At 43.9% G+C, this 27,628-nt stretch overlaps 1 protein-coding gene across 1 annotated transcript in view; it reads right to left on the minus strand.

Annotated features, from left to right (window-relative positions):
* The window catches only part of LOC306960547 (uncharacterized protein), a gene marked incomplete at both ends in the record, with an annotated part of 37,563 nt that extends 13,078 nt beyond the window's left edge, over window positions 1–24,485 (minus strand). Inside the window, 15 exons of the mRNA XM_079552980.1 lie at window positions 4,478–4,626; window positions 7,346–7,492; window positions 10,803–10,893; window positions 10,999–11,505; window positions 15,808–15,824; window positions 15,902–16,421; window positions 19,036–19,079; window positions 19,207–19,380; window positions 19,451–19,618; window positions 19,683–21,474; window positions 21,542–21,722; window positions 21,825–21,888; window positions 21,997–22,101; window positions 23,423–23,521; window positions 24,397–24,485. Coding sequence (XP_079409106.1) covers window positions 4,478–4,626; window positions 7,346–7,492; window positions 10,803–10,893; window positions 10,999–11,505; window positions 15,808–15,824; window positions 15,902–16,421; window positions 19,036–19,079; window positions 19,207–19,380; window positions 19,451–19,618; window positions 19,683–21,474; window positions 21,542–21,722; window positions 21,825–21,888; window positions 21,997–22,101; window positions 23,423–23,521; window positions 24,397–24,485 — 4,147 coding nt within the window. The remainder of the gene's footprint in view (window positions 1–4,477; window positions 4,627–7,345; window positions 7,493–10,802; window positions 10,894–10,998; window positions 11,506–15,807; window positions 15,825–15,901; window positions 16,422–19,035; window positions 19,080–19,206; window positions 19,381–19,450; window positions 19,619–19,682; window positions 21,475–21,541; window positions 21,723–21,824; window positions 21,889–21,996; window positions 22,102–23,422; window positions 23,522–24,396) is intronic.
* Window positions 24,486–27,628: the final 3,143 nt, after the last annotated feature.

Genomic DNA, 27,628 nt, shown 5'->3' on the forward strand with positions numbered 1-27,628 from the left:
TTCATGCTTTAATGTATCCAGCGTGTGGAGTTTAATGTCTCCAGTAAAAGTGCTGTTGATGCACTGGTTCTTGTCGCGGGTCCAGCTCAGCTCCGGTGTCCAGTGCAGACTGTGAGAGGCTTGAGCTCAGACTGACCACAGGCTGCTCCAGGTAAGACTTCACTGATCTGCTGTCGGGAGGTTAACGTCGGCCTGGGGATCTGCAGGACCTGAACCTGTTCCTGACTGTCAGGGTTCGGTTTAGGGTCAGGGGTTCAGGTGATGGTGTGAGGTAAGTTCTGATTCACTCACACAGATCTTCAAGTCTTTCAAATGAGAGCTCACACTGGCAGATCGGCTGTAAACTCTCCAGGATTGGGGATTTTGGATATGAATAGTTGCTAACTCTTGAGGCGGCACGGTAGCGCAGCGGTTAGTGCTTGTGCTTCACAGCTATAAGGTCCGGGTTTGAGTCCCACCTGGACGGGCCTTTCTGTGTGGAGTTTGCATGTTCTCCCCGTGTCTGTGTAGGTTTCCTCCGGGTACTCCGGTTTCCCCTACCACAAAAAACATGCACAATAGGCCAGGATGAATATGAGTGTGTTTGTGAGTGCGCATGGGGGACGACGGATGGAAATTAGCCCAAGGCTACAATCCGGTGTGGCTTGTTTACATGCATGAGACCCATGTACAGTGGGGAAAAAAAGTATTTAGTCAGACACCAATTGTGCAAGTTCTCCCACTTAAAATAATGACAGAGGTCTGTAATTTTCGTCATAGGTACACTTCAACTGTGAGAGACAGAATGTGAAAAAAATCCAGGAATTCTCATTGTAGGATTTTTAAAGAATTTATTTGTAAATTATGGTGGAAAATAAGTATTTGGTCACTTCAAACAAGGAAGATCTCTGGCTCTCACAGACCTGTAAAGTCTTCTGTCCTCCACTCATTGCCTGTATTAATGGCACCTGTTTGAACTGGTTATCTGTATAAAAGACACCTGTCCACAGCCTCAAACAGTCAGACTCCAAACTCCACTATGGCCAAGACCAAAGAGCTGTCGAAGGACACCAGGAAAAGAACTGTAGACCTGCACCAGACTGGTAAGAGTGAATCTACAATAGGCAGCTTGGTGTGAAAAAAATCAACTGTGGGAGCAATTATCAAAAAATGGCATACAAGACCACTGATAATCTCCCTCGATCAGGGGCTCCACGCAAGATCTCATCCTGTGGGGTCACAATGATCATGAGAACGGTGAGCAACAATCCCAGAACCACACGGGGGGACCTGGTGAATGACCTGCAGAGAGCTGGGACCAAAGTAACAAAGGTTACCATCAGTAACACACTACAACGACAGGGAATCCCAGACGTGTCCCCCTGCTTAAGCCAGTGCATGTCCAGGCCCGTCTGAAGTTTGCCAGAGAGCACATGGATGATACAGCAGAGGATTGGGAGAATGTCATGTGGTCAGATGAAACCAAAGTAGAACTTTTTGGTATAAACTCAGCTCGTCGTGTTTGGAGGAAGAAGAATACTGAGTTGCATCCCAAGAACACCACACCTACTGTGAAGCATGGGGGTGGAAACATCATGCTTTGGGGCTGTTTTTCTGCTAAGGGGACAGGACGACTGATCCGTGTTAAGGAAAGAATGAATGGGGCCATGTATTGTGAGATTTTGAGCCAAAACCTCCTTCCGTCAGTGAGAGCTTTGAAGATGAAACGTGGCTGGGTCTTCCAGCATGACAATGATCCCAAACACACCGCCCGGGCAACGAAGGACTGGCTCCGTAAGAAGCATTTGAAGGTGCTGGAGTGGCCTAGCCAGTCTCCAGACCTCAACCCCATAGAAAATCTGTGGAGGGAGTTGAAAGTCCGTGTTGCTCGGCGACAGCCCCAAAACATCACTGCTCTGGAGAAGATCTGCAGGAGGAATGGGCCAAAATACCAGCTACTGTGTGTGCAAACCTGGTACAGACCTATAGTAATCGTTTGACCTCTGTTATTGCCAACAAAGGTTATATTACAAAGTATTGATTTGAATTTTTTTTATTGACCAAATACTTATTTTCCACCATAATTTACAAATAAATTCTGTAACAATCCTACAATGTGATTACTGTATTTATTTATTTTTCAAATTCTGTCTCTCACAGTTGAAGTGTACCTGAAATGATGAAAATTACAGACCTCTGTCATTATTTTAAGTGGGAGAACTTGCACAATTGGTGGCTGACTAAATACTTTTTTGCCCCACTGTATGTTCATTAAAATGCACTGTCCTGACCAAATAACTGAACTGACAGATAGCAAATAAACCTCTTATCCCCACCTTTACTGAGCACATTTTCTCCAGTTTGGTTTTACCCAAATCTAAAAGCTTCTAAACTGGAAAGCAACAGTGTATAATTCCTCATTCCTCATTTGGAAACCAAACTTAAACTGAACGTAACTTTTTTCATGCATTGTTGCCACGTTTTTGTTTTTTAAGCACTTGTGTCGCGTTTTTTTTTTTTCTTCTTTTTTATTTTATTTTTTATTTTAAATGTTTCAGAAAGTTAGGGATGAGTTTGGGCAACTATTCAATATAAATGTTGGTTCTTCTCGCTACATCGTGAAATCAGGTTTAAAATAAAACTGATAAAGAAGCTGAATTTATACATAACATTTTTTTTTAATAAATGATCTTACCTTTGACCCGCTAAATGTTGCCGAAAACTCACCAAATTTGGCGGAGACATTGGAGGGGCGTGAAAATTTATAGGAATAGACTAATTTGCCGCGCCCACAACAAAAGGGCTCCACTGCGCCCCCTCGAAGTTGACCCCTATTCAAATGAAAACGTGCATTTTTAGGCGTACGCCCAAACCCTTCGGCACAGTCAACGGGAACATCAGGGCAAACCAAAAACTGAATTGTAGTGCCACGCCCGGATGCACAGGGAGGCGGAAATTTTGACTTTCAAGTAGCCTTTCCAGTGGCTTGTAAGTGGCCCACCCATCCTCTGTGAAAATAGCCAGAGTTCTCTCTCAGAGTTTGTCCTGAAATTTGTTAAATTCCCTTATTTCCCCCTTAACAAAAGCCACAGTTTTAGACTAGACTCGTACAAATTCATACTACCCCTCTGTCATCGAAAGAAGATGCTTCAATTTGGATGTTTTTTGCTCCAATTCATCTTTTTTGGACTGGAAATCAAAGGAAGTTCAGTTTGGCTGTTTTACTGTCCATCTCTCTGTGTGTTCCTCGTACTATATGGGTCCAAATATTGCTTCAATATCGAGGGTGCTGCGGGGCTGGAGCACACTCACAACAAATCTTTGGGCGGCCAGGGGAATTTACTCTAATAACAAAATGTTTAAATATATTATTATCTTCTTAAGATATTTGTTAGTTCGGCTGGTACATTTTCTGTGCCTGTGTAGCATCATAGGTCGAGCATTGGGCTCCCAACAATGAGACTGCTGGATCAACTCTGACCTTGACTCTTTTTTTGTTTTTTTTGTTTGTTGACTTGGGGCGAAGAAACGGGGGTTGTCGCAACGAGCGAAAGCGATCAGGGGGGCTCGCAAGGGACGAGAGCGAGTGTGGGCAGTCGCAAGGGGGGGAGTGCCCCATCACTGCTTGCGACTGTAATGTTAAAAATGTTACTGACTATTTGACTAAGTGCGTCTGACGGAGAGACCGGTTTGTGTGTTTCTTCCTGGAGTGACTCAGCACCGCACCTGGATTGGCTGCGGTCCAGGTGGGCGGGGCTTGAGTCCAGGTGGGCGGGGCTGCAGACAGGTGACAGGAGGAGAGGCTCATACAGCAGACAGTGATGAGGGAAGGAGAATTACCCTGAGGCTGAACATCTCTGCAAAGGGACCAGCGCGTGGTTGGAGTAACCTCAGCCTGAGCGACTCACATACTTTTATTGACACCAGTTATTTTCCAGTGGAACCAGACGGAGACCCTCTGCTTTAACAGTAAAGTCAGCTTCTGTAAAGTGACACGTCGGCCTTTGTGGAAACACTTTTTTAACTCTTGGCATCACAGCGATTTACAACAAAAACCTACAGAAATCTAGAAATGAATGTTGATGTTGAGACTTTTCCTAAAGGACATGAGTCATTCCAGACTATGACAAGGCAATGACTGGAACATATCAAATAAAAACGTCAATGATCATTTTTATATTTGAGAAACCAGTGTTTACATCAAATGAAGAGAAACTGGCCCCACAGCAAAGACCACAGTGCCATCTACAGCCACACGTCAGTATTACAGCTACAGAGATTAAACTATAGTTTGATTAGGAAATAGTGATAAACATGACTCAGCTGAAATAATAAACATGAAACTGAGCATTTTAGATCTGATTAAAGAGTCAATAAATCAGACTTTAGACCAACAAAGGCCAAAGAACAAGGAAAAAAGACTCAGACTAAAGACTAAACCAGGTCTAAACCAGGTCTATCCCAGAGCAGGGGTTGAATATGATGAGAGCAGTCGAACCTGAGCGGATCCACAGAGTCCACCGTGTCCCAGAGAAAAGTGCGTCTGACGGAGAGACCGGTTTGTGCGTTTCTTCCTGGAGCGACTCAGAGCCGCACCTGGATTGGCTGCGGTCCAGGTGGGCGGGTCTTGAGTCCAGGTGGGCGGGGCTGCAGACAGGTGACAGGAGGAGAGGCTCATACAGCAGACAGTTTGCAGAAATGCTGTGGAACCTGCCCGACCAGGAGCAAAGAGCAGCTCCGCCTCACGTGACTCCACAGTCAGTGATTAGACTCATGTGTTTGAAAGAGGCACAAGTGGGAGGAGCTACATTTGTACTCGAGTAACGTCATGGAAACATGTGCACGCTGTTGTCGCCAAATTAATTATGCTAATTAGCCGCGCGCATTTGGATTCACGTATTATAAATGTGCAGTTTTGGAGACAAGTCAACCTGGTTCTAGTGAAAGGTGGAGCTCGAGTCATTTAGTCTAAACCAAAGAAACTTTTTACAACAACAATTTACTGACAATTCACTTAAAGGCTTCAAATATGGTGAGACTGAATCAGACTGAAGCCCTTGAGTTTTGTGTTCAGGCCTGTGGCCACAGAGACATCATAGTATCATCATTTTTTCCAAAATAGCATTTTAATGCCTGTTTTAAAGTCACACGTGTGTTATTCTCAGCACAAATGACCTCTGTCCCTGGTTCAGTCGTCCTGTTTAATGTGGTCTGCAAATAATCATTATGCTCTCCCTAAAACCAGCCATTTCAATTGGCCCAATGAAAGTGCAATATTCCACCTTAATCTAAATATCTGTCACTACAGGATTAAAGGTTATTCCATTTATGTAACTGAAGTCAAATCAGATGCAATTTCAAGTCAAACATTGACTTGAAACAAACAAACAAACAAACAATGGTATATATAGTTATGGTATATATAATAAAGTTATGATAGAATATAAATGAACTAAACTGTCAAACCACTAAACCACTGTTATGTGGTCAAAGAACAAAGAATATGAAATGTGAATTTCATATGGGGGGGTCCACCGAGATATTTTGTACCCAGGGGCAGAATTTGGCACTACGCCCCTGCTCGTACTATTTGGGTCTCAACCAAATATTGCTTCAATATCGAGGGTGCTGCGGGGCTGGATTTCCCTCTCAACACATCTTTGTGCGGCCAGGGGAATTTACTCTAGTTACAAAATGTTTAAATATATTATTGCCTAAACTGTAACTCCGTTTTCTGCAAATACACAAGTGCGGTCTTTCATAAGATTAATGTAAAATCGTCTGTGTCATTCACTCAGTCTGTGAAGCTCAATTGATAGAGTTCTGGGTTCCCATCCATAAGACGGCTGGATCGATCCCAGCCTTGCCTTTTTTTTCTTCTTCTTTTGGACTCGGGAACATTGCTCATGGTGGCTCAGTGGTAGCGTGGTCGTCTCAGGTGCTCGTCCAAACACAGCCTTCACACTTTTCTAATGCTTTCTCCTTTTACATGGGCCACTGGACACATGATCCAAGCCTAAAACACATGAGCGCGGGGCGTTTCATAGATATTTGTCAGGTCGGCTGGTACATTTTCTGTGCCTGTGTAGCATCATAGGTCGAGCATTGGGCTCCCAACAATGAGACTGCTGGATCAATTCTGACCTTGACCCCCAGGGGAGACGGCCTCCATCGCTGCTTGCGGCTTTAATGTTAAAAATGTTACTGACTATTTGACTAAGTGCGTCTGACGGAGAGACCGGTTTGTGCGTTTCTTCCTGGAGCGACTCAGAGCCGCACCTGGATTGGCTGTGGTCCAGGTGGGCGGGGCTTGAGTCCAGGTGGGCGGGGCTGCAGACAGGTGACAGGAGGAGAGGCTCATACAGCAGACAGTGTGCAGAAATGCTGTGGAACCTGCCCGACCAGGAGCAAAGAGCAGCTCCGCCTCACGTGACTCCACAGTCAGTGATTAGACTCATGTGTTTGAAAGAGGCACAAGTGGGAGGAGCTACATTTGTACTCGAGTAACGTCATGGAAACATTACAGGATTAAAGTGACAGTCTGTAAGTTTCAGTGTTTTACAAATGTAATAGATTGAGTATAAATTGCCTGCCTGGGTCTGACATTTGATGTAACATAATTCATATTAAATAACCAGGTTTGTCTTCAGTCTGTCTTTGATTATTTCATCGATCAATCGTCATCATCTCAAACATTGATCTTTCAAAGAATTTCCAAAAAATGAAATTCCAACTATTCAGACATAGTTTTAACCCTTTATAGAGCATAACTTGAAGTTGAATAAAAGAATTAGGATTTTAGAAAAAGTAAAGTTAGGAATGAGTTTGGGAAACTATTCAATTAAAATGTTTGTTCTTCCTGTTACAGCGACAAATCAGTTTCAAAACTAAACTAGAACAAATTTATACAACAAATAAGTTCATGTTGAAAATATAATTGACTATTTCTGTATTTAACATGCCATGACTACAGATCTAAAGTTCATAAAATAAAATAAAAAATCAGAAATGAAGTGATTTTTTTTTTTTAGATTTAAAAAAATAATAATTCAGACATCAGTCTCTCATTTTTACAAACAGTAAAGACCTACAGTGCCATCAACAGCCACATGTCAGTGTTACAGCTACAGAGATTAAACTAAGTTTAATTAGAAAATAGTGATAAACATGACTCAGTTAAAATAGTGAACATGAAACTGAGCATTTTTGATTTGATTAAAGAGTCAACAAATCAGAATTTAGACCAAAGGGGAAAAAAACAGGAAATGAAGGAAGAAAGACTTAACCATTACTAAACCAGATCTAAACCAGGACTAAACCAGGTCTATCCCAGAGCAGGGGTTGAATATGATGAGAGCAGTCAAACCTGAGCGGATCCACCGAGTCCACCGTGTCCCAGAGAAAAGTGCGTCTGACGGAGAGACTGGTTTGTGCGTTTTTCCTGGAGCGACTCAGAGCCGCACCTGGATTGGCTGTTGTCCAGGTGGGCGGGGCTGCAGACAGGTGGGCGGGGCTGCAGACAGGTGACAGGAGGACAGGCTCATACAGCAGACTGTGATGAGGGAAGAAGGAGAATTACACTGAGGCTGAACAGAGCGAGGAGAGAAAACAACAGATGGTTTTCTGGGTGAACTCACATGTAAAAACTACCGAGCAGTCACTGAGGCTCTGCTCCTCTTTACCCTTGTCCCGTCTCGTCATTTGGTTCATGACGTGGTGTCGTCTTCATTGATTACAAAAGCTCCAGTTCAGCCCTCAGTAGAAGTGGGGAAGCTGCTGAACCGGGGGAACATATGTCCACACCCGTAACAGAGCACATTTCTGTCCCGTCTGTGTCTCTAAAGAAATGCTGTGGAACCTGCCCGACCAGGAGCAAAGAGCAGCTCCGCCTCACGCGACTCCACAGTCAGTGATTAGACTCATGTGTTTGAAAGAGGCGCAAGTGGGAGGAGCTACATTTGTACTCGAGTAACGTCATGGAAACATTACAAAAACTGTGACGAAGCTTAATATATAAACTTTATCAAACAGGGTCAATGACTTCCTGGAGCTTCGGGTCCCTGAAAATGCCTGATGCTGCCCCCTGCTGGGCAAAAAAAACAGAGCCATGTGCGCCCCTCCCCTCTCGTCTTCTCCGCTCAGCTACAGAAAATGGGTGGGGCTAACAGGCCTGTTTCTGTGAGCGCAGGGTCTGAGACAGAGCCATGAATGAGAATCCATTGAGAATTCATTGAGCTGACTGGTACATTTCTTACTAAACCTTGTGAAATTGCAAACCATTTCAACAATTACCAGGATAAAGTGAAAACAATCAGGAATGAGATGCCCCCAGTTAGTAGGAAACTGTCAGAAAAAAATATTCGAGAACAAATTATGCATGATAAGCATTGTTCATTTGTTTTTTAACCCGTTAAAACTGATGAAATTCAAAAATGATTGGAACATATAAATAGTGATACACCATGTGGAATTGATTGTATGGATGGAAAACGTCTAAAGCTTGCAGCTAAATCAGTAGTTAAGCCTATGTCTTACATTTTTAAAGCATGTTTTGATGAATGTACTTCTCCAAATTTGTGGAAAATATCAGAAGTTGTTTCTATGATAAAAAATTCAAAACAGCCACTGACTGGTTAACAGCAGACCCATAAGCATCTTACCTGTTCTGAGCAAACTAATGGAGCAGGTGATATATAAACAAATTCAGAACTATTCTGAAGTGAATCACCTTAATTCTGATGTCCAACATGCACACAAAGCAGGCTACTCAACCAGAACAGCACTAACAACTCTGACTGACGACTGGCTGGGACAAACCGAACAAGCAATTGGTAGGCATTGTGTTTCTGGACTTCAGCGCAGCATTTGACTTGGTTGATCGTCAACTTCTACTTGAGAAACTACAAGCATATGGTGTTTCAAACACAGCTATCAGTTTCTTAAGGCGAGACACTGCAGGTGAATAGGGGAAAAAAAAATATATGTAGAGATATATCAATTTGAAACTTTTGCTGAACATCACAGATATAAATGAGAAAAAAGTGTATTGCATTGTTTCTGTCATTGTATGTTTACACATAAAAATAAGGCATTTTGAGCATTAAAATGGCCAAAATTGCCTATATTTTGGGCAATGAAATCAAAGTAATCAATTGAGCCAGATTAAATGTTATGGTTTTATTTTATTGACATATTAGCAACTAAGATTTTTTCAGAGGGGATTTTGGATATTTTGTTTAGTTTTTCAATAAACTAATCATCAGTGAAAAAATCTGTAAAAACTCAAATTCCGCCTGTTTTTTTGGTTTCAAAGCTGAATAAATCAGGCTAGGAATTAGATATTAAAAAATCCCTCTGAAAAAACCTTCAAAATCTTGTTGTGTCTCAGCCTGTAAAGTTTGGAGTCTGTGGGAGCTTCTATAAGGGCTCAGGCTCTGCCCGAGTGCGGCTTCTCTCATTCAGAGAAAACCAGCCCTGAAGTTTTGTAGCGAGTGCGCATGCTCGGCCCGTTCTTCCACTTTTCCGCTCCAGCGTCTCGTAGGAGGAAAAAAAACATATTTGGCTGAAAGCGTCATCACGGGGCCCCTTAGCAGGACACGTGGATGTCAAATCTGTCAATATTTATGAATGAAAACCCGGGGGAAAGCCTTTCTACTTCCGGGTCGCCCCCACCTCGCAGACAAAACATCATAAAATAAACATCATCACTTTTATATCTGACATGAAAACTAAGATGTAAAGGGAGGAAAATAGATACAAATCTCCACTTCCACCACTGCGGGAAACATCAATACTTTCACCTGCCGTGTCTCGCCTTAATAAAAAAAATAAAAATAAAAAAAAGTGCTGCAAAAGTTGAGAGCAGAAGATGTGGAGACGCTGCAGATGATTTTTCATGAGCTCGAGTTTGAGATTCGATAAGAGTTTTCTCTCTGAACGTAAAAATAGACCAACATTTCACTGTAAGATGTTGCTTCGATCACACTTTTTTCAGATTTTGTCCTGAAAACACTTATTTATAAATGAATCTCTTCGGCTGTAAATTACTACAAAAACATGAGAGAAATCAAAATCTAAATAATGGACAGAGCCAGGTTTAAATGTGTGGTTTTATTTTGTGACACAATAGTTCCAAAGATTTAAATTTGACCCACAAAAAGCAAACATTTGACTGGATTTGAGTTAGCATTTAGCTCAGACGACACGTTTAGATGCTAATTTGTATTTTAACTCAAACCTTTAAAGGTCTGAACATTCATTGATGATTACTAACAAGGCTTTGTTCTAAATGTGGACCACAGCTGAAAACATCTGGATGGTAAATGGTTTACACTTATATATAAGATCTCCTTTTTGTTTTTATGTACAAAAGCAGATATTCAAACCACAGTTACGCAGGATATCTCCACTGAAAACTTTGAAAGAGCCTTTATTTATTCATCTCACTAGAGCAAACAGGAAGTTGTCTGGAACATTCCGTGCACAGATCCTACTTCCTGGATTCCGGCAGCGTTGCCACGAGCAACTTCGAGGTCGTCATTCCGAGCATCACGTGATCACAGATGACATCATTCCACTCAGGACAGTTTGCTAAGTCAAACCAGCCAGAACATCTCTCACTTGGAACCAGTTCCTCGACGAAACGACTGCTTTCCCCGAGACACGAGAATCGAAATCATCGTCGAAATCATCGTTTGTTCTTAGCTCTTTCTGCTTTATTCTGCACGGCCCACGCTGCGTCCCCCGTCCGCCCTGACTTTGGTTTGGGTAAAGACCCTTCGTCACGTCTGTCAGAGCTGCAGATGGTTCTCAAACAGCCGTACGCTCGGTACAGGCAGCTCCCGGACACAATCCCTGGAGTCAACTGGCTTTTCTCCATCGAAGCCTCCTTAAACCAGATCTGCGCTGTGGGAACTGCCCAGACCAAGAGGGAGGCGAAGAGAAGAGCGTCCACTGCTCTGCTACAGAAAATGGGCTACGAAGTCCCAAAAAAAGACCTGCTGGACGTAACTCCAGCACCAGGGGACAGGTCACTGCAGAACCTGCCCCAGAACACTGCTCCATCAGCCTCCAGCAAAGACGAGCCGTCCTGCGTCCACATCGGGCCGGACTTTGGCTTGGGGAAAGATCCGAGCTCTCGCCTGTCGGAGCTACAGATGCTCCGCAGAGAGAAATACGCCGTGTATCGCACGCTGGAGGAGAAAATGGTGAAGAACAACTGTTTGTTCACCATCCAGGCGTCGCTGAACCAGTTTACTGGAACAGGAACCGCCTTCACAAAGAAAGAAGCCAAGAGGAAAGCGTCTACAGCTCTGCTCTTAAACATGGGCTTCATCGTCCCAGAGGAGGATCTGCCTATGGAGAACGGTCTCCAGAAACAGGTCACTCCTCCAGGACAAGCTGTCGTAATGGAGGAGGCCGCTGAACGCTCCTCCAGAGAGGAGCAGCGTTTAGGAGAAACGCCTCCTTCACAAGAGGGAGCAGGGGGCCTCCACGGTCCAGACATGAACCTCCAGGACCTCCAGGCTGCACCCGGAGACCCAGGCAGACGATGACCAGAGCCAACAACTTCTTCTCTCCCCCTCTCCTCTCCTCTGTCTCCTCTCTCTCCTCTCTCTCCCCCTCTCCTCTCCTCTCTCTCCTCTCTCCCCCTCTCCTCTCCTCTCTCTCCTCTCTCTCCCCCTCTCCCTCTCTGCTTCTGCTTTGCTTCAAACAGAGCAGCAGCATAGCAGAGGCTGAGCAGAGTAAGAGGCAGAGGCAGGGACAGGGCAGGGCAGGGCAGGGACAGGACAGGGACAGGGCAGGGCAGAGGCAGAGGCAGAGGCAGAGATAAATTAACCATGAAGCTAAAACAAATTCAGACTGATTAAAACTAATGGAATCTAACAAGACGGTGCTGTACATGTTCCTGTCGCTCATGTTTTCTGTGACATTGCTGGAAAAGCAACGTCAACAATGCCAACGATCCCAACAATGCCAGCAGTGGACCGGGTTTATTCCATTTTAGCTGTTCTTTCTGCTTATGCTGCTTTACTTTGGTGTTTGTGTAGTTTTAGGATTAGTTTGGTGATTTTAGTGGCCAGTTTAGAAGCCACAGAGATGTGTGACCGATGGCTATGGCTGACGCGCCGCTGGCTATTGTGTCCACTTCCCAGCTCTCCAAATGAGTGCACAAAGGCTCCTTCAGTCTATAAAAATATCACTTTAACTCACTTTAGCCCCGTGTGCTTTGGGAGGCAACCAGTCTGTGCCATTTGCCCCTCCGACCACCACTCACTCACTGACTCACCACATTCACCATGGCTTCCTGGTGTTCCCAAACGGTCTCACATCCAAGTACCGACCAGGCCCTTCCTGCTTAGGTTCCAAGATCTGACGGGATTGGGCCGAGCAAAGGCGGTATGGCATTCACCAGGACATCAGGAAGCTGAACCCCCCCCCACACACACACACACAATCTTGTACTTTTATCTTTGTGAGGACGCTCATAGACATAATGTATTACCCAGACCCGAACCCCAACCTTAATCACCTAACCCTAACCTTAATCTAAACCCAAGTCTAACCCTAACCCTAAAACCACATCTTGACCCTCAAACAGTTCTTCAAATAAGTGAGGACCACCTAAAATGTCCTCACTTTACAAAAATGGCCTCACTCTGTTGGTTAAACGCTCAAACTGGTCCTCATAATGCAGTGAGTACAAGAACACACACACACACCAAGGACTTGAGAGAAATGACACTAAAATCTTTAGAATCTTTGAATCTTCAAATGTCTTCGATGTCATTTTATACAGAATGTTTCTTCCTTGTGTTTTTATGTAAAGCACTTTGGTCTGTCAAGTGTTGTTTTTTGTTTTGTATTGAATGTATGTATAAAATAAATGAAAATCCGTCAATAGAAAGCTGTGATTAAGGCTGTGTTTTACTTTTAGCATATTTAATTAAAATGCATAGTTATATATCTGACCTCTACTGAGTGTGGCCCAGTTGAAACAAAAAAGAACGCTCCTCTGTAACCACCAACCCTGCTCCCGGATTGTCACAAATCAAGTGTGTAGATTCTCCAGAACAAATGAAGACTGTGTCTGTCCTCCGTAAACCAAAGACTAAAATATCAAAAGCTAACAAAACAAACACTGGTGTGCGTCCAAATAACTTAATACAAATGCCAGAACAAATAAAGACTGTGTCTGTCCCCCGTACACCAAGCACTAAAACATTAAAAGCAAACATAACAAACGCTGGTGTACGACCAAATAACCTAATACAAATACCCAAAAGTAAACTAAGCATTAAACAAAACGATAAACAAGGTGCAGGTCATTTCAGGTCATGTCGCCCTCATACATTTTTTCGTTTTCGACATTGTCCCCAGTGTTTGCCTCAATTGTTTCCCTACTATCTCCCCATTTATTTTTCTTTAGTTCTGCATATTGTGAAAACGTTCTTTCCCTGTTTTTCATGAGGGTGGGACCATATTTTGCCGATGCATGTTCCTCCGAGTAGGCGCCGAGTTAAAAAAAAAAAAAAAAAAAGAGGCAAGGTCAGAATTGATCCAGCCGTCTCATGGTTGGAAACCCAATGCTCTATCTATGACAGGACAACTGACAAATATCTTACCTACGGTCCTACGGTCATGTGTTTCAGGCTCGGATGAAGTGTCCAGTGGCCCATCTAAAAGGAGAAAGCATTAGAAAAGTGTCAAGGCTGTGTTTTGACTAGCAACTGCTTTCACCTGAGATGACCACGCTATCACTGAGAGCTGAAAGTCCAGACAAACATGGGCCTGATGAGAGCGAGGTTTCTCTAAATTCCCAGAAATTTGGTCCCACCACCCCCCCACACCATAGGCGGTGATTCATGTTCTTCCCAGTAAGTGCCGAGTCAATGTTGGAATCGATCCAGTCATCTTATGGATGGGAACCCAGCACTCTACCAACGGAGCTATACAGGCTGTGAGAGACACAGCTCATTAATCTTATGAAAGACTGCACTGGTGTATTTGCAGAAAACAGAATTACAGTTTGGGCAATAATATATTGAATCATTTTGTAATCAGGGTAAATTCCCCTGGCCGCCCAAAGATTTGTTGAGAGGGTGCTCCAGCCCCAAAGCACCCTCGATGTATGAAGCAATATTTTGGTGAGACCCATATAGCACGAGGAACACACAGAGAGACGGACAGGAAAGTGCCTAACTGAACCTCCTGTGATTGTACAGTCCAGAAAAGCTGAATTTGCAGCCAAAAACGTCCATATTAAAACATCTTTCGGTGACAGAGGTTTGGTATAAGTCCATACGAGTCTAAAACTGTGGCTTTTGTGAATAAAGGGGGAAATTTGGAAAATCCAACATGCTGCCAGGCAAAGGACTCTGGCTATTTTCACGGAGGATGGGCGGGCCACTTACAAGCCACTTACAGGCCAATTTAAAGGCATTTTTGGCGATAGTGGCTGCATGTGCACACCAGCAGAGCAGCAGCACCAAACACAACATGCTCATTTTCCTGCATTCTGGTGAATTGTAAACAAATAAAAACAACATAACAAATAAAACAGTCCTGATCTGGCCATTCTGCTGTTGTGAAAAAGTCCTTGTATAATTAGTCCAACCAAAGTGACACTAGTGCATCTTTAACCCTTAAATGACCCGGCGGCTGTAGCCTATGGGTGGTCAGCATGATGCCTGTACTTTCCATCAGTGGCCTTTATGACCAGGATCAATGGTGTTTAGGGTTTCAGGTTTTGTGGATGGAATGTATGCGTAACCATGGAGACGGTTCAATCAGCAGGGAAAGCCTTTCAACCGATATACAAGGCCGATTTTTGTGGATTTTACAATATCAGCCGATCTATCTTCTCCAGGATAGAAATTGACAGAGACTTTTTGCTTTGGAATGAGGGAGGGCAGGGAGTTCAGCTTCCCGATGGCCCTGTGGACGAAACTGCTCCTCAGTCGACTGGAACTGACCCGTAGATTCCGCAGTCTCCTCCCTGAAGGCGTTACCTTGAAGAGACTGTGTGATGGTGTGAAGAGTTCCTGGTGATTCTGACGGCTTTGTGGGTGAGACGGGTCGAGAACATCTCCTTAATAGAGGGGAGAGGAGCTCCACGGATCTTCTCTGCTGCTCTCACGATGCACTGGAGGCTCCGTCAGCAGGAGGCAGTGTGATGGAGCTGGTCAGGATGCTCTCTATAGTCCCTCTGTAGAAGAACCTCACAGTGATGGAGCTGGTCAGGATGCTCTCTATAGTCCCTCTGTAGAAGAACCTCACAGTGATGGAGCTGGTCAGGATGCTCTCTATAGTCCCTCTGTAGAAGAACCTCACAGTGATGGAGCTGGTCAGGATGCTCTCTATAGTCCCTCTGTAGAAGAACCTCACAGTGATGGAGCTGGTCAGGATGCTCTCTATCGTCTCTCTGTAGATGAACTTCACAGTGATGGAGCTGGTCAGGATGCTCTCTATAGTCCCTCTGTAGAAGTTGGACATAACGGAGGCTGGGACTACGAGGGAATTTGTAACTTACAAATGAACGACACGGTAACTGAAGTGACGAGTTTATTATTTACTTTCACATTTCTCCATCTGCTTTCAAAAGTTGAACATGTGCTAATAATAAATCCACTTTGCATTGGTCACATATTTAAATCAATGTTATTCATTCATTTATTGAGTGGTTTTAATGACAGATGTTGAACTCAGGATTCTGGAACAAAAGGATTCAGAAAAAGACAAAGACGTGACCGAGAGTTTCCCTTCATACGGTTTAGTTATTTTATTTATTTATCTGAAGGAGATTTTCCAAAATCTCTAATGATTTACTTTGTTTAATCAATGAACTGGGAAAGGAATGTCAGGAAAAGGTCATGTGACTGAAACTCATCTGTATAATTGAGACTCTGATCCTCAGTCTGACAGAGACACTGAGGAGTCGTAATAACAGAGCACAAACCCAGGGATCAGGGTGTGAGTGAAGGTGGTGTTGAAGGTGTGGAGGTGGATCAGTTCCTCAGAGGAGACTGTGTAGAAGGACAGAGAGCCAGCAGCACAGTCCACATACACCCCTACTGTCCCAGAGGAGGAGCCGGGCTGAGGGAGGCGGGTTCCATTGTTTTTATGCAAAACAGAGAAACCACGTTCAGAGCAGAACAGACTCCAGGACTGATCATTGTGTCCAAACCAACTGTCCAAACCTCCTCCTTTCCTCCTGATTCTTCTGTAAGACACTGATATAGAAACCCCTCCTCTCCACTGGACCTCCCAGTAACAGCGCCCAGTCAGACCAGAGTCACACAGAAGCTGAACCCAGACCTCAAATCTGTCCTGATGATCTGGATACGGCTGATCTTCTCTCACACGTGTGGCCTTCTTGTTGTTGTCAGACAGTTTGAGGTTCCTGTGAGCTGTGTTTGGATCCAGAGAGAGTTCAGTGAAATCTGACGGAGAGAAAACACAGCAGCAGTTAGTCCCTGTTCACTCTTTAGAGAAGAACAACATTTATATTGATTTGAAATGGACTCAAAGATTCAAATATAAATATATCAATAAACACATGATCGATTTAATTATTGTTTCACTGAAGAATAAAAAAAAATGAAGAAACTGCACATTTTTAAGCCACAGTTTGTAACATTTCACCCCGACAATAGAATAAAACAGGAGCTTTAATGATTGTTTCTGTAAAAATGCTTCTGTTCCAAAGGCTTCACAGGATCGTCTGAGTGAAGCTGAGCTCATTTATTTATGTTTCAGTTTAGTTTCTCTTGTGACGTAGCCACACATAACCTGGAATGTTCTGAAGTCACATTTAACAAACATTTTCTTTCATATTAAAACTTGAATTCTTGTTTGTGTCGCGCTGTCGCAGATAAAGAAACATAATGAACATTTACATTTAAACTCTTAGAAAGTGCTTTATCAGGAACAAAACACGTCTCAGACTCATGAAGGTGTAACTTTAGTTTAGTTCCTGTAAATTACTGATTTAAGAATATTTAAAGACTTGTTTCTTTTCTAAATAAGAAATGTTTTTTTTGTTCTAATTCACAAATACTTTCTTCAAGTTCAAACGTGTTGGGCTGTGTGTCAGTGGGCGGGGCTGTGCGTCAGTGGGCGGGGCTGTGTGACAGTGGGCGGGGCTGTGTGACAGTGGGCGGGGCTGTGTTTCAGTGGGCGGGGCTGTGTGTCAGTGGGCGGGGCTGTTTGACAGTGGGCGTGGCTGTGTGACAGTGGGCGGGGCTGTGTGACAGTGGGCGGGGCTATGTGACAGTGGGCGGGGCTGTGTGACAGTGGGCGGGGCTGTGTGTCAGTGGGCGGGGCTGTGTGACAGTGGGCGGGGCTGTGTGTCAGTGGGCGGGGCTGTGTGTCAGTGGGCGGGGCTGTGTGTCAGGGGGCGGGGCTGTGTCAGGACTGATAAAGTCTCAGGTTTAACCTTTGTGTCGTCCTTCAGTTTTCTTTCTGTCGCCCCCTAGTGTACACAAATGGACAGAATCTCAGGAATCACTTCTCATCTTCTCAAAACTCCCAAACATGTGATTTATTTGGGAGTTTTAACCCTTTATTTGCCAGATTCAAACCAAACCTTTGAAGTTTGTTACAAACAACATAAAAAGCTGATTCTCTTTATAATAATGAAGAGTTCAGAGCTGGGACTGATGTGGTGTTTAGAGCCTTGGACGTGTCAAAGATCAGCAAAAAATGGATTTGAAGCATTTGTAGTTTTTCTGTCGTGGACGATTCTTTATGTCCAGTTGTTGATTATAAAAACATTCATGACTTCCTTTGTCTTTGCTCCCCTGTCGCCGTATAAAAGTCATATATTTGATCATTTCATTTTGCAGAACAAGAGTCAGGTTTGACATTTGTCCTGTATTTCTTCAGTTTGGACCTTGTTCCTGTCGTCCAGATGAATGAAATCATGTTATTTTCCCATTAGGATATAATGGAGCCATGGCAGAACCTGGACTTTTCTCACATCAAACTTCACATTTTAAATCTCACTGTAATACAGGAAAAAAGTCTCATATCTGTGATGTCAGCGTTTCATTTGGAAGAAAAGGAGTTGAATTTGACATTTTCACTGCATTTCAGAACTTTCCACTTTTCTAACGTTGTAACAGATGCATGTGTTTACAGTCAGGTTATACTGAAGCTGTGGCCCAGGGGAAACTACAGGATTTGTTTGTCTTTATGTTTTATATAAAATATATGAATATTATTAATATGAACAAGTGATTTATGGACAATAATGTTGAGTGTGAAGAAACAGCTCAGTGGGAGCGTCACAATCAGGGGTTAGTTTAGAAGCAGAAAAGTCTCTGTTGAAAACGAGGCCCAGGTTTGTAAACCTGAGGAAACACGAGAATAAACCCAGACTGAGCTCTTTGTCCAGGTTATTTTGTGTGTTCAGGTCACTTTCAGCTGAGAGTGTATGTTAGGTAGAAGTGACCTTCTATTATCAGAAATATGACATTTTTAGGAGACTGGGCTGGAAGGTGTGTGGGTATGAGAAGGCGGGTGGACAGTGTGTGTCAAGTTTTAATTTTAAGTTAAAATCCAGAACATTATTACATGTTTGGAAGTTTCAGAAAAGTTTCTAGTAGTTCGTGTGATTTATGGAACAAGTGGAAAAACATATTGCAAATGTCGATGTTATGTCTGTTTTTAGACGTGTACATTTTTGTACACTAGGGGGCGACAGGGAAATGCAGATCTACCAAATAAAAGACAGGAGAGAAAAACAAACACTACATTCTGAAAATTTGTCTCAAAAGAACGTTTTCTGCAGAAATCCACGTCTCAAGCTGCAACACAGACAAAATGTCAGGAAATGAAACAATAAATATTTAAAAATATTGAAAATGAACACAGGATGAACACAGGGTTACATGAACTTTCTCCAGAATAATAATGAAGGTCTCAGTTCTAAAGGTTTGAGTGAAAACAGCTCAAACTCTCCTGACGTCAATATCGCAGCTGTCGACACAAGAGAAACAGCAAATCTTCTCAGAACAACCAACATTTTAAAAGTATATTAAGAGTCAGACTTACATCTCCTGATAGGGTTCATCCATCGTTCTCCAGCAGGACTCAGTCTGAGACAGACACAGACTCAGAACCAGTTTGTTTTGTGTCGACTGTAATAACTGAGTAATAACTGAGTAATAACTGTGTAATAACTGTGTAATAACTGTGTCATAACTGAGTAATAACTGTCCTCACCTGAGAGTGGAGAGTGAGCAGTGGGGCTCCTCCTGTAGAGCAGTCAGGAGCTTTACTCCTGTGTTTCCTGGATGGTTGAAGCTGAGGTCCAGGTCTGTCAGATGGGAGGGGTTGGACCTCAGAGCTGAGGCCAGAGCAGCACAGCCTTCCTCTGAGATCAGACACCCTGACAGTCTGAACACACAGGGTTAAACAGAGTCATAGAAATGACAAACTCACTGAGATGAAGAGTAAACCCTCTGACCTGAGCTGCTCCAGTTTACAGTGAGGACTCTTCAGTCCAACAGACAACATCTTCAGCCCTGAGTCCTTCACGTCGTTCTTACTGAGGTCCAGGACTGTCAGACTAGAGGAGCTGAGGACTGAGGACAGAGCTTCACAGCTGCTCTCTGACAGGTTACAGCCGCTCAGTCTGGAGAGAACACACTGTTTTAGGAGAAGTTTAGAAGGTTCATACTTACATAGACCTCACTCACAGAGCTTTGTTGGAGGCTTTGACCACTGGCAGCAGCCTCAGCAGAACCTCCTCTGAAGCACAGTATTTCTTCAGCTCAAACTGCTCCAGAGCTTCTTCTGATGACAGTAAGATGAAGGCCAGAGCTGACCACTGAGTAGGAGACAGTCCACCTTCAGACAGACGTCCTGAGCTCAGGTACTGTTGGACCTGCTCCACCAGAGAACCATCATTCAGTTCATTCAGACAGTGGAGCAGGTTGATGCTTCTCTCTGCAGACACTTCCTCACTCAGCTTCTTCTTGATGTACTTAGCTGTTTCCTGATTGGTCTGGGAGCTACTTCCTGTCTGTGTCAGCAGACCTTGGAGAAGGCTCTGATTGGTCGGCAGTGAAAGACCCAGGAGGAAGCGCAGGAACAAGTCCAGGTGTCCGTTTGGACTCTGTAAGGCCTGGTCCACAGCCGTCTGGTAGAACTCTATTGGGCTGCTACGAACAAAGAGATGCTTCAACCAGGAATATATGGACATCTCTTCTACCAGCAGGTTGACTCCAGTGTAAAAGAAGGTCTGATGGACGTGAAGAGCAGCCAGAAACTCCAGCACACTCAGATGGATGAAGCAGTAGACCTTGTCCTGGTACAGGCCTGGCTCCTCTCTAAAGACCTGTGTGAAGACTCCGGAGTACACTGAGGCGGCTGCAGCGTCCAGCCCACACTCGCTCAGGTCACTCTCGTAGAAGATCAGGTTTCCTTTCTGCAGCTGCTCAAAGGCCAGTTTTCCCAGAGACTGCACCATCTTCCTGGTCTCTGGACTCCAGTGTGGGTCTGTCTCAGATCCTCCTTCATACTTGATGTTCTTGACTTTGGCCTGAACCACCAGGAAGTGGATGTACATCTGAGTCAGGGTCTTGGGCAGCTCTGCTCTCTCTCTGGTCTTCAGCACATGCTCCAGGACTGTGGAGAGGATCCAGCAGAAGACTGGCATGAAGCACATGATGTGGAGGCTTCGGGACGTCTTGATGTGGGAGATGATTGTGTGGGCCTCGTCTCTGAACCTGTTCCTGAAGTACAGCTCCTTCTGTGGGTCGCTGAACCCTCGCACCTCTGTCACCATGGAGACGCACTCAGCAGGGATCTGATTGGCCGCCGCGGGGCGTGTGGTTATCCAGAGGCGAGCGGAGGGAAGCAGGCTCCCCCTGATGAGGTTCACCAGCAGCTCCTCCACTGAGGCGCTCTCTGTGGGCTCCGTCAGGGCCTTGGTTTGAGTGAAGTCCAGAGGAAGTCTGCACTCGTCCAGACCGTCAAAGATGAAGAGCAGCTGCAGATCTTCAAAGCTGCTCACTTCTTCTGTTGCTCTAAAGAAGTGATGGAGCAGCTGCACCAGGCTGAAGCTCCTGTCCTTCAGCACATTGAGTGCTCTGAAAGTGAAGGGGAACAGCAGCTGGACGTCCTGGTGGGCTTTGCCTTCAGCCCAGTCCAGACTGAACTTCTGAGTGAGCAGTGTTTTCCCGATGCCAGCCACTCCCTTTGTCAGCACTGTTCTGACGGGCGCCTCTGTGTCCGCGGGGCCTTTAAACATGTCTTCACATGTGATGGCTGTCTCGTCTCCGCCTGCTTTCCTGGAGGCTGTTTCCATGTGTCTGACCTCATGTTCCTGGTTGACCTCTGAGGCCCCTCCCTCTGTGATGTAGAGCTCTGTGTAGATCTGCTGCAGGAGGGCGGGGCTTCCTGCTTTAGCCACGCCCTCAAACACACACTGACACTTCTGCTGCAGGTCACGCTTCAGTTTACGCTGAAGAACTCCAGAACGACTCCCTGAATGAAGACACAGACAGAGCCTGAGTCTCAGAGAAGATCAAATGACTGAGTGAAATGGACCTACTGCTCCACAGACGCTCAGCCAGCTCCTTCTGCTGCCTCCTCCTCAGGAACTTCACAGTGATCTTCAGAAAAGCCTCTCCATCCTCATCAGGCTCTAAGCATTCTGGGTAATCTGTGCTCAGAACCTTGTGGAGCTTCTTCAGCTCCTTCTGGACAAAAGTGAAGATGTCCTCCTCCAGAAGCTGCACAGACACATTAGAAACAACACAAATGCAGTCAGTGTCAGATCTGTGTGAAACAAGTCCATTCATCTGAACATCTCCAAACTTGAGTGAAGGACACACCTTAAATATGGAGTCCAGCTGAGTGTGATGTTGCTGAGCTCTGATCTCTGGAGCCTGCTCCACTCTGTGACAGAGACACAACAAACACCTCAGGATTCAGCTGTTTCTCTCACACTTTCAGAACCTCATTAAACCACTGTCTGTCCTTGTGTTTAAACAAACTCAATCTTACAGATCTGAGGAGAAGGTCAGTGGTTCAAACATGGACCGGTCGCTCCTGAGGGACTCACAGACGGGGCCTGGTTCAGAACCTTCTGGTCTGACGTCAACACTGGGTCTAACACAGACAAAAACTTTTACAATAAACATTAAAATAAAATGTATTGTGTGAAAAGTAGATTCTCTTACAATGTTTTATTTGAAAGGGGACAATATCATTTATAAAACACACAGTTTAACATTGGTGAAAACACATGTCAGTAACATATGAAAATAACCATGTGTGTAAGTGAGTCATATGTGTGTGTGTCACAACTATAAAGCTCCAAAAGTATTTCTTACTTAAACCGTATGTAACGTTTCAGGCACTGGCCCGTCCTCAGACAGGTCATGTCAAACGACAACAATGTGACAAAAACCAGGCGACAACATGACAAATGACAATGACTTTTGTAGGTCTTAGTTTTCAAATGAGGCATTAGACTGTTGCTCTCCAGTTGAGAAGCTTTTGGATGTGGTTCAGGCGGGTGGTAAGAGCGTTTTTCAGTCCCAGTCGGCCCTGCTCACAGTGGGGGACACGGGTCTGAGACACCAGGACGTTTGAGGACAGAGATGGAAGTGACAGGAGGGATGTGGAGCTGCAGTGACGCAGATGGAGGAGAAGAAGGACTCACGGACACATCAGTGGTGAGTCGTGCTTTGGTGTCACTGTTGTTGTGAGTAAATGGCCATAACCGAGCCCAGGGGTCGGCAACTAGGGCTGGGACATGGTGACAAAAATGAACATCTCCATATCGATATTCAGACGATATTTTTGCAATGCTTCAAAGAAATGTGTGCAAACTGGCAAAGAAGGTCCAGTTGGTCTTTGGATTTGCTGTATCTGACTTATTATTGTGTAGAATTACTAGAACATAAAGATATGAGACATTATTGTTTTAAACATTAGGGCGGGGCCATATGAACAAAAATGTACATCACGGTGTGACAATATGGCAAATTCATTTAAAGCTATTTTATTCTATTTATTCATCTAAATCTCCACCTTCATCTGGAAGGACACGGACGATAAGATCAAATGTTGCTACAATATCTGCAACTTCATCTCCATCACAGGTTAATGCTCCTAAACAGGAGGTGGTTTTCTTCACCTTGTTGTTTGTTAGCGCCAGGCTAAAAGTTAGCTAGCTAGCATTGCTACAACTTGTCCTGATCATTGTGAACGTCTGATATGCAACTACAGGAAACGTGTGGATGAAGTTATCGCTGCCTAAAGACACGTTTTCCTCCCACTGTTGGCTTGTGTAAGTTCAAATGGAACAAAATGACGTGCTGATGCTGCTCTGCTGAGCTTCTTTTAGGGTAAATTCAGCGTTAAAGTGATTACTTCTCACTGGGCCAGTCTCAGGAGGTCTTTGAACAGAAGAGGCAAAACTCACCGCCCTGTCCTGAAGTCCAGTGGTTTGTCCTTAGACCGGTCACTCCTGAGGGACTCACATCTGGGACCAGGTTCAGACGGAGGAGGTTTCTGGAGGATCCTGAGACAAAGAAGAAAAGACTTTAGTGAAACACATGGGACTGTCCTGGATCAGACTGAACACTGAGCACAGTGAGGCTGATGCACGAGACTGAGGACAGCTGTGCTTCAATCAGACATGGAGAAGCTTTACTGCACCAAGAGAGAAAGAGGAGCAGAGGAGACGTGTCTGGATGACACCAAGATCATACATTTATTTTCTTTTGGTCAATGTTAAATTGTGCATTGTCCCTGTGAAATAAAAACCAGACCATACGAGTCGCCCAAACCCAGGCCTGGCCCAGGGCGGGGCCCGAGCTGAGCCTGACCGGGCAAAACCACAGTCTTTGATCAAACTCTCTCCATAGGAGTTCATGGAAGTGCTCTCAGTCTGACCCGTCACCTGTAGGACCTGTTTGTCAAACTGTTTACATGCACTTTAGAAAAAGACACATGTTTTTTTTCAGTGTTGGAAAAAACTTTTACTCATTTAGGTCAGTTAGAATTTTCACAATTATTTCTATCTGAATGAGACTAATCAGTCCTGAAAAGAATCAGCTCCATTATCTCTACTAGTATGATGTACAAAAGGCCCTAATGAATAAGTGTGTGAGTGGTGGTAGTGGCGTAGATCAGCAGCCTCTCTTCAGTCAGTCTAACCCAGAGGCGGCTGTGGCTACAATAGTGGCTTACCACCACTGAGTCTGGAGTGGATGAATCATGTGTACAGCAGCACTGTGAGAGACTCGGTCACAGGCTTGTAAAGCACATTCTAAGTGTCAAACATTGTGATTATTATTGGAGCTGTGACTCTTCACTGACATCAGGAGCAGGTCTGTGGACACTGAGGCAGCAGAGACTTTAATCCTGACTCTGGAGAACAGTGGAGGACCTCACCTCTCAGCTTTGGGCTCCGTGTCCTCCATCATGTGTCCAGCTCTGAGACGCTGCTTCAGCCCAAACGGACCTGGGGAAATAAGGTGCATGTTTGTTTAGCCTCTAAACGCACGTTCAGAGAAGAAAATGACAAATCTCCTTCTCTTCCTGTTTCTGGGCTGTAGCAAACTCAGTTCACACAGACTTTAGGAGGTTCTACAGTGTTTCATGAACAAGAAGCAGGAGCTTCATTCCTTGATCTAATCCAGGAGGAGGTGACTTCAGACGCAGCCTCACCTTCCTGTCCTGGAGACGACACACAACAGCTGAGCTATAATTCCATGTGAATGTTCAGGTGTGACAAATCTGTTGGAGGCGTTTGTGTTGGAGACGTTCAATCAGTTCGGGGCGACAGTAGACGTGGGCGTGTCTTATAAGGACCCCAAACCCAACCAGGAAATAAATGTACTTTAGCGCCATCAGTTTGATGAATATACTCTGTGTTTATAAACCTGTACTTTACGAACGCTCTGGGGTAAAGGGATATGTGGACGCCCTTTTGAAGGTGGCTGTGACGCTACATGTGCATTTTTTCCATGTTGATTCAGCTGATCCGACTGCCACAGTGTAGAACAATGATATTACTATCAGTTACTAAAGTAACTATCGACAGCTTCCTCTACAGCTGAAATTCAAGACATGAATTAAAAACAAACAAGTGTCACATGTCCCATAATAACTCTTTAGAATGTCACCGGTGCATCCCTATTTTAAATAAGACATTTTTCCTGTGACCAAACATTGTCATTGTTACACAAATAATGTAGAAGTCGCACATACATTATTAGTGGTGGATTTACCATCAGAGTATTCCCCTGAGTACAGGCTCGAGTTCTGCTTTTGTACATATGGTACTCAGTAAAGTCAGTAGTTCTTTATCTTTAGGTGAAAAAAGAAATGTTTTGTGCAGCTTATTGTTAAGATGTTTTTTCTGTATTTAATCATGATTTATTTTGCTATATACTATATTATTATGTAATGTAATGGTTTGGCTCATAATTTGTCACAACAGAAACATAAATCTGACTTCCACTCAGTAACTTCAGTATTCACAATACTAGTACTGCCATTTTCCCCGAGCTGTAGCTAGTACTGTTTTACTCTTTCTTTGCTAAACATTGGGGCGACTACTTTTAACTTCTACTGGAGGATCATTAGTTTAACATTAATTACTTCAAATTGTAAACATTCTGCCTAACTCAACTCAACTCTGTATCTTTTATCTGATCTTAAAGATTTTGTTCCCAGTGAAACATTGTGATCACAATATTCCATCATTTACATCAGCTTTATTTGTTAGTAGGTTTCAGGTCATTTGAACAGGGCTGTGATCAGCTTGATTTGGGTAAAGGTTTATGTACTAACTCACACAATACTGAGGGACGACTCTAGACACGAGGAGCTAATGTTTAACCTCTTAACTCCACCTGAACCGACAGCATTTTCTCCAGTTCAGCTTTACCCAAATCCTGTAGGCCAGTGTAACACCTCATTTGAAAGCTAAGAGCTACAAAACTCATCGAAATGGATCTTTTTCCTCACGTCACCAGATTTTTTCCATCTTTTTTGGGGGGGGTATTATTTGTAACTTTTTTGTCATGTTTTATTTTATTTTTCTTCTTTTCGTCTTTTTTTAGTCACATTTTTTTGGTATTTTTGGTTATTTTTTTGTCATTTTTTGTAATTTTTGTAATTTGTTTGTAATTTTTTGGGTAATTTTTTGTTTTGTTTTTTAGTAATTTTTTGTAATTTTTTTGTCTTTTTTTAGTTATTTTTTGTCTTTTTTTTGTCAAAGTTTTCTCAATTTTGTAATTTTTGTCTTTTTTGTAATTTTTTTTTTTTTTTTGTCATTTTTTGTCGTTTGTTGTTATTTTTCCGTCACTTTTTTGTAATTTTTGTCATTTATTTGTCAAAGTTTTCTCACTTTTTTGCCACATCATCATTCTTTTTGTCTCAGTTCTGTCTCTATTTTCCCACCTTTTTCCCAGACGCTTTTGGATTGGGGTAAAGCCAAACTGGAGAAAATGTGCTCGGTTCAGGTGGGAGTTAAGGGGTTAAGCTTTGTTTTCCTGTTTTCAAAGCATCTGTATTTCAACACTAAACAGGAAACATTTACCCACATGCTTTACCTTTATGTCCGGTGGTTTCAGTCAAATCCACGCGTTGTAGAGCAGTGAACTACTCACAGTCACACAGACCCCCCCACAGATATGTCACACTAACCCCCCCACAGATATGTCACACTAACCCCCCCACAGATATGTCACAGCTAACCCCCCCACAGATATGTCACACTAACCCCCCCACAGATATGTCACACTAACCCCCCCACAGATATGTCACAACTAACCCCCCCACAGATATGTCACACTAACCCCCCCACAGATATGTCACAGCTACCCCCCCCCACAGATATGTCACAGCTAACCCCCCCACAGATATGTCACACTAACCCCCCCACAGATATGTCACACTAACCCCCCCACAGATATGTCACACTAACCCCCCCACAGATATGTCACAGCTAACCCCCCCACAGATATGTCACACTAACCCCCCCACAGATATGTCACACTAACCCCCCACACTGGTGTTTGTCTTTTTGTTCGTGAGTCTTTGTAAAGTTAATGTTGGTAATTGTAGGAGATAAAGTACGTACCTCTGATCAGGAACAGGGCAAAGTACTTCCTGAAAAGTGTAACAGGATGTGGCTCAGTCACATGTCGAGACCGGGGGGGGGGGGGGGGGTCCGCCCCTTTTCACCCGTCTCCAGGACGTGCTAGTGGCAGGCCGTGGTATTGCAGCCAGCAGCCCAAAAAGCCCTTTTGGCCATAGACACTCATGTAAAAGGAGCAGCCTGTAAAATGGTCCACAGGCGTCTGGAGTTTCACACTGAGGCAAATATATTTCTTTAAAATTACTATTTTTAGGACATGGACTTTTTTCGTCGTAAAAAAATGGCAAAATCAACTTTTTCAAGCTTTACATCAAGTTATTGTGTCATTCCGCGCACGGCTGCTGACACTGTAACGCTGAAATGTACATTTTTAAGTCATTTCACTGTTTTAGCTTCAATCAACACAGAACTGTAGCTTTTAATAACTTTGTTTTGAAACAGGTCTCATCTAAGTTTCTATATTGTTCAACCTCGAGGATATGTTTCGTTTTCTAAATTAATCCAGCTGGACAAAGT

This window comes from Gobius niger (assembly GCF_951799975.1).
Source record: "Gobius niger genome assembly, chromosome: 3".
Lineage (NCBI taxonomy): Eukaryota > Metazoa > Chordata > Actinopteri > Gobiiformes > Gobiidae > Gobius > Gobius niger.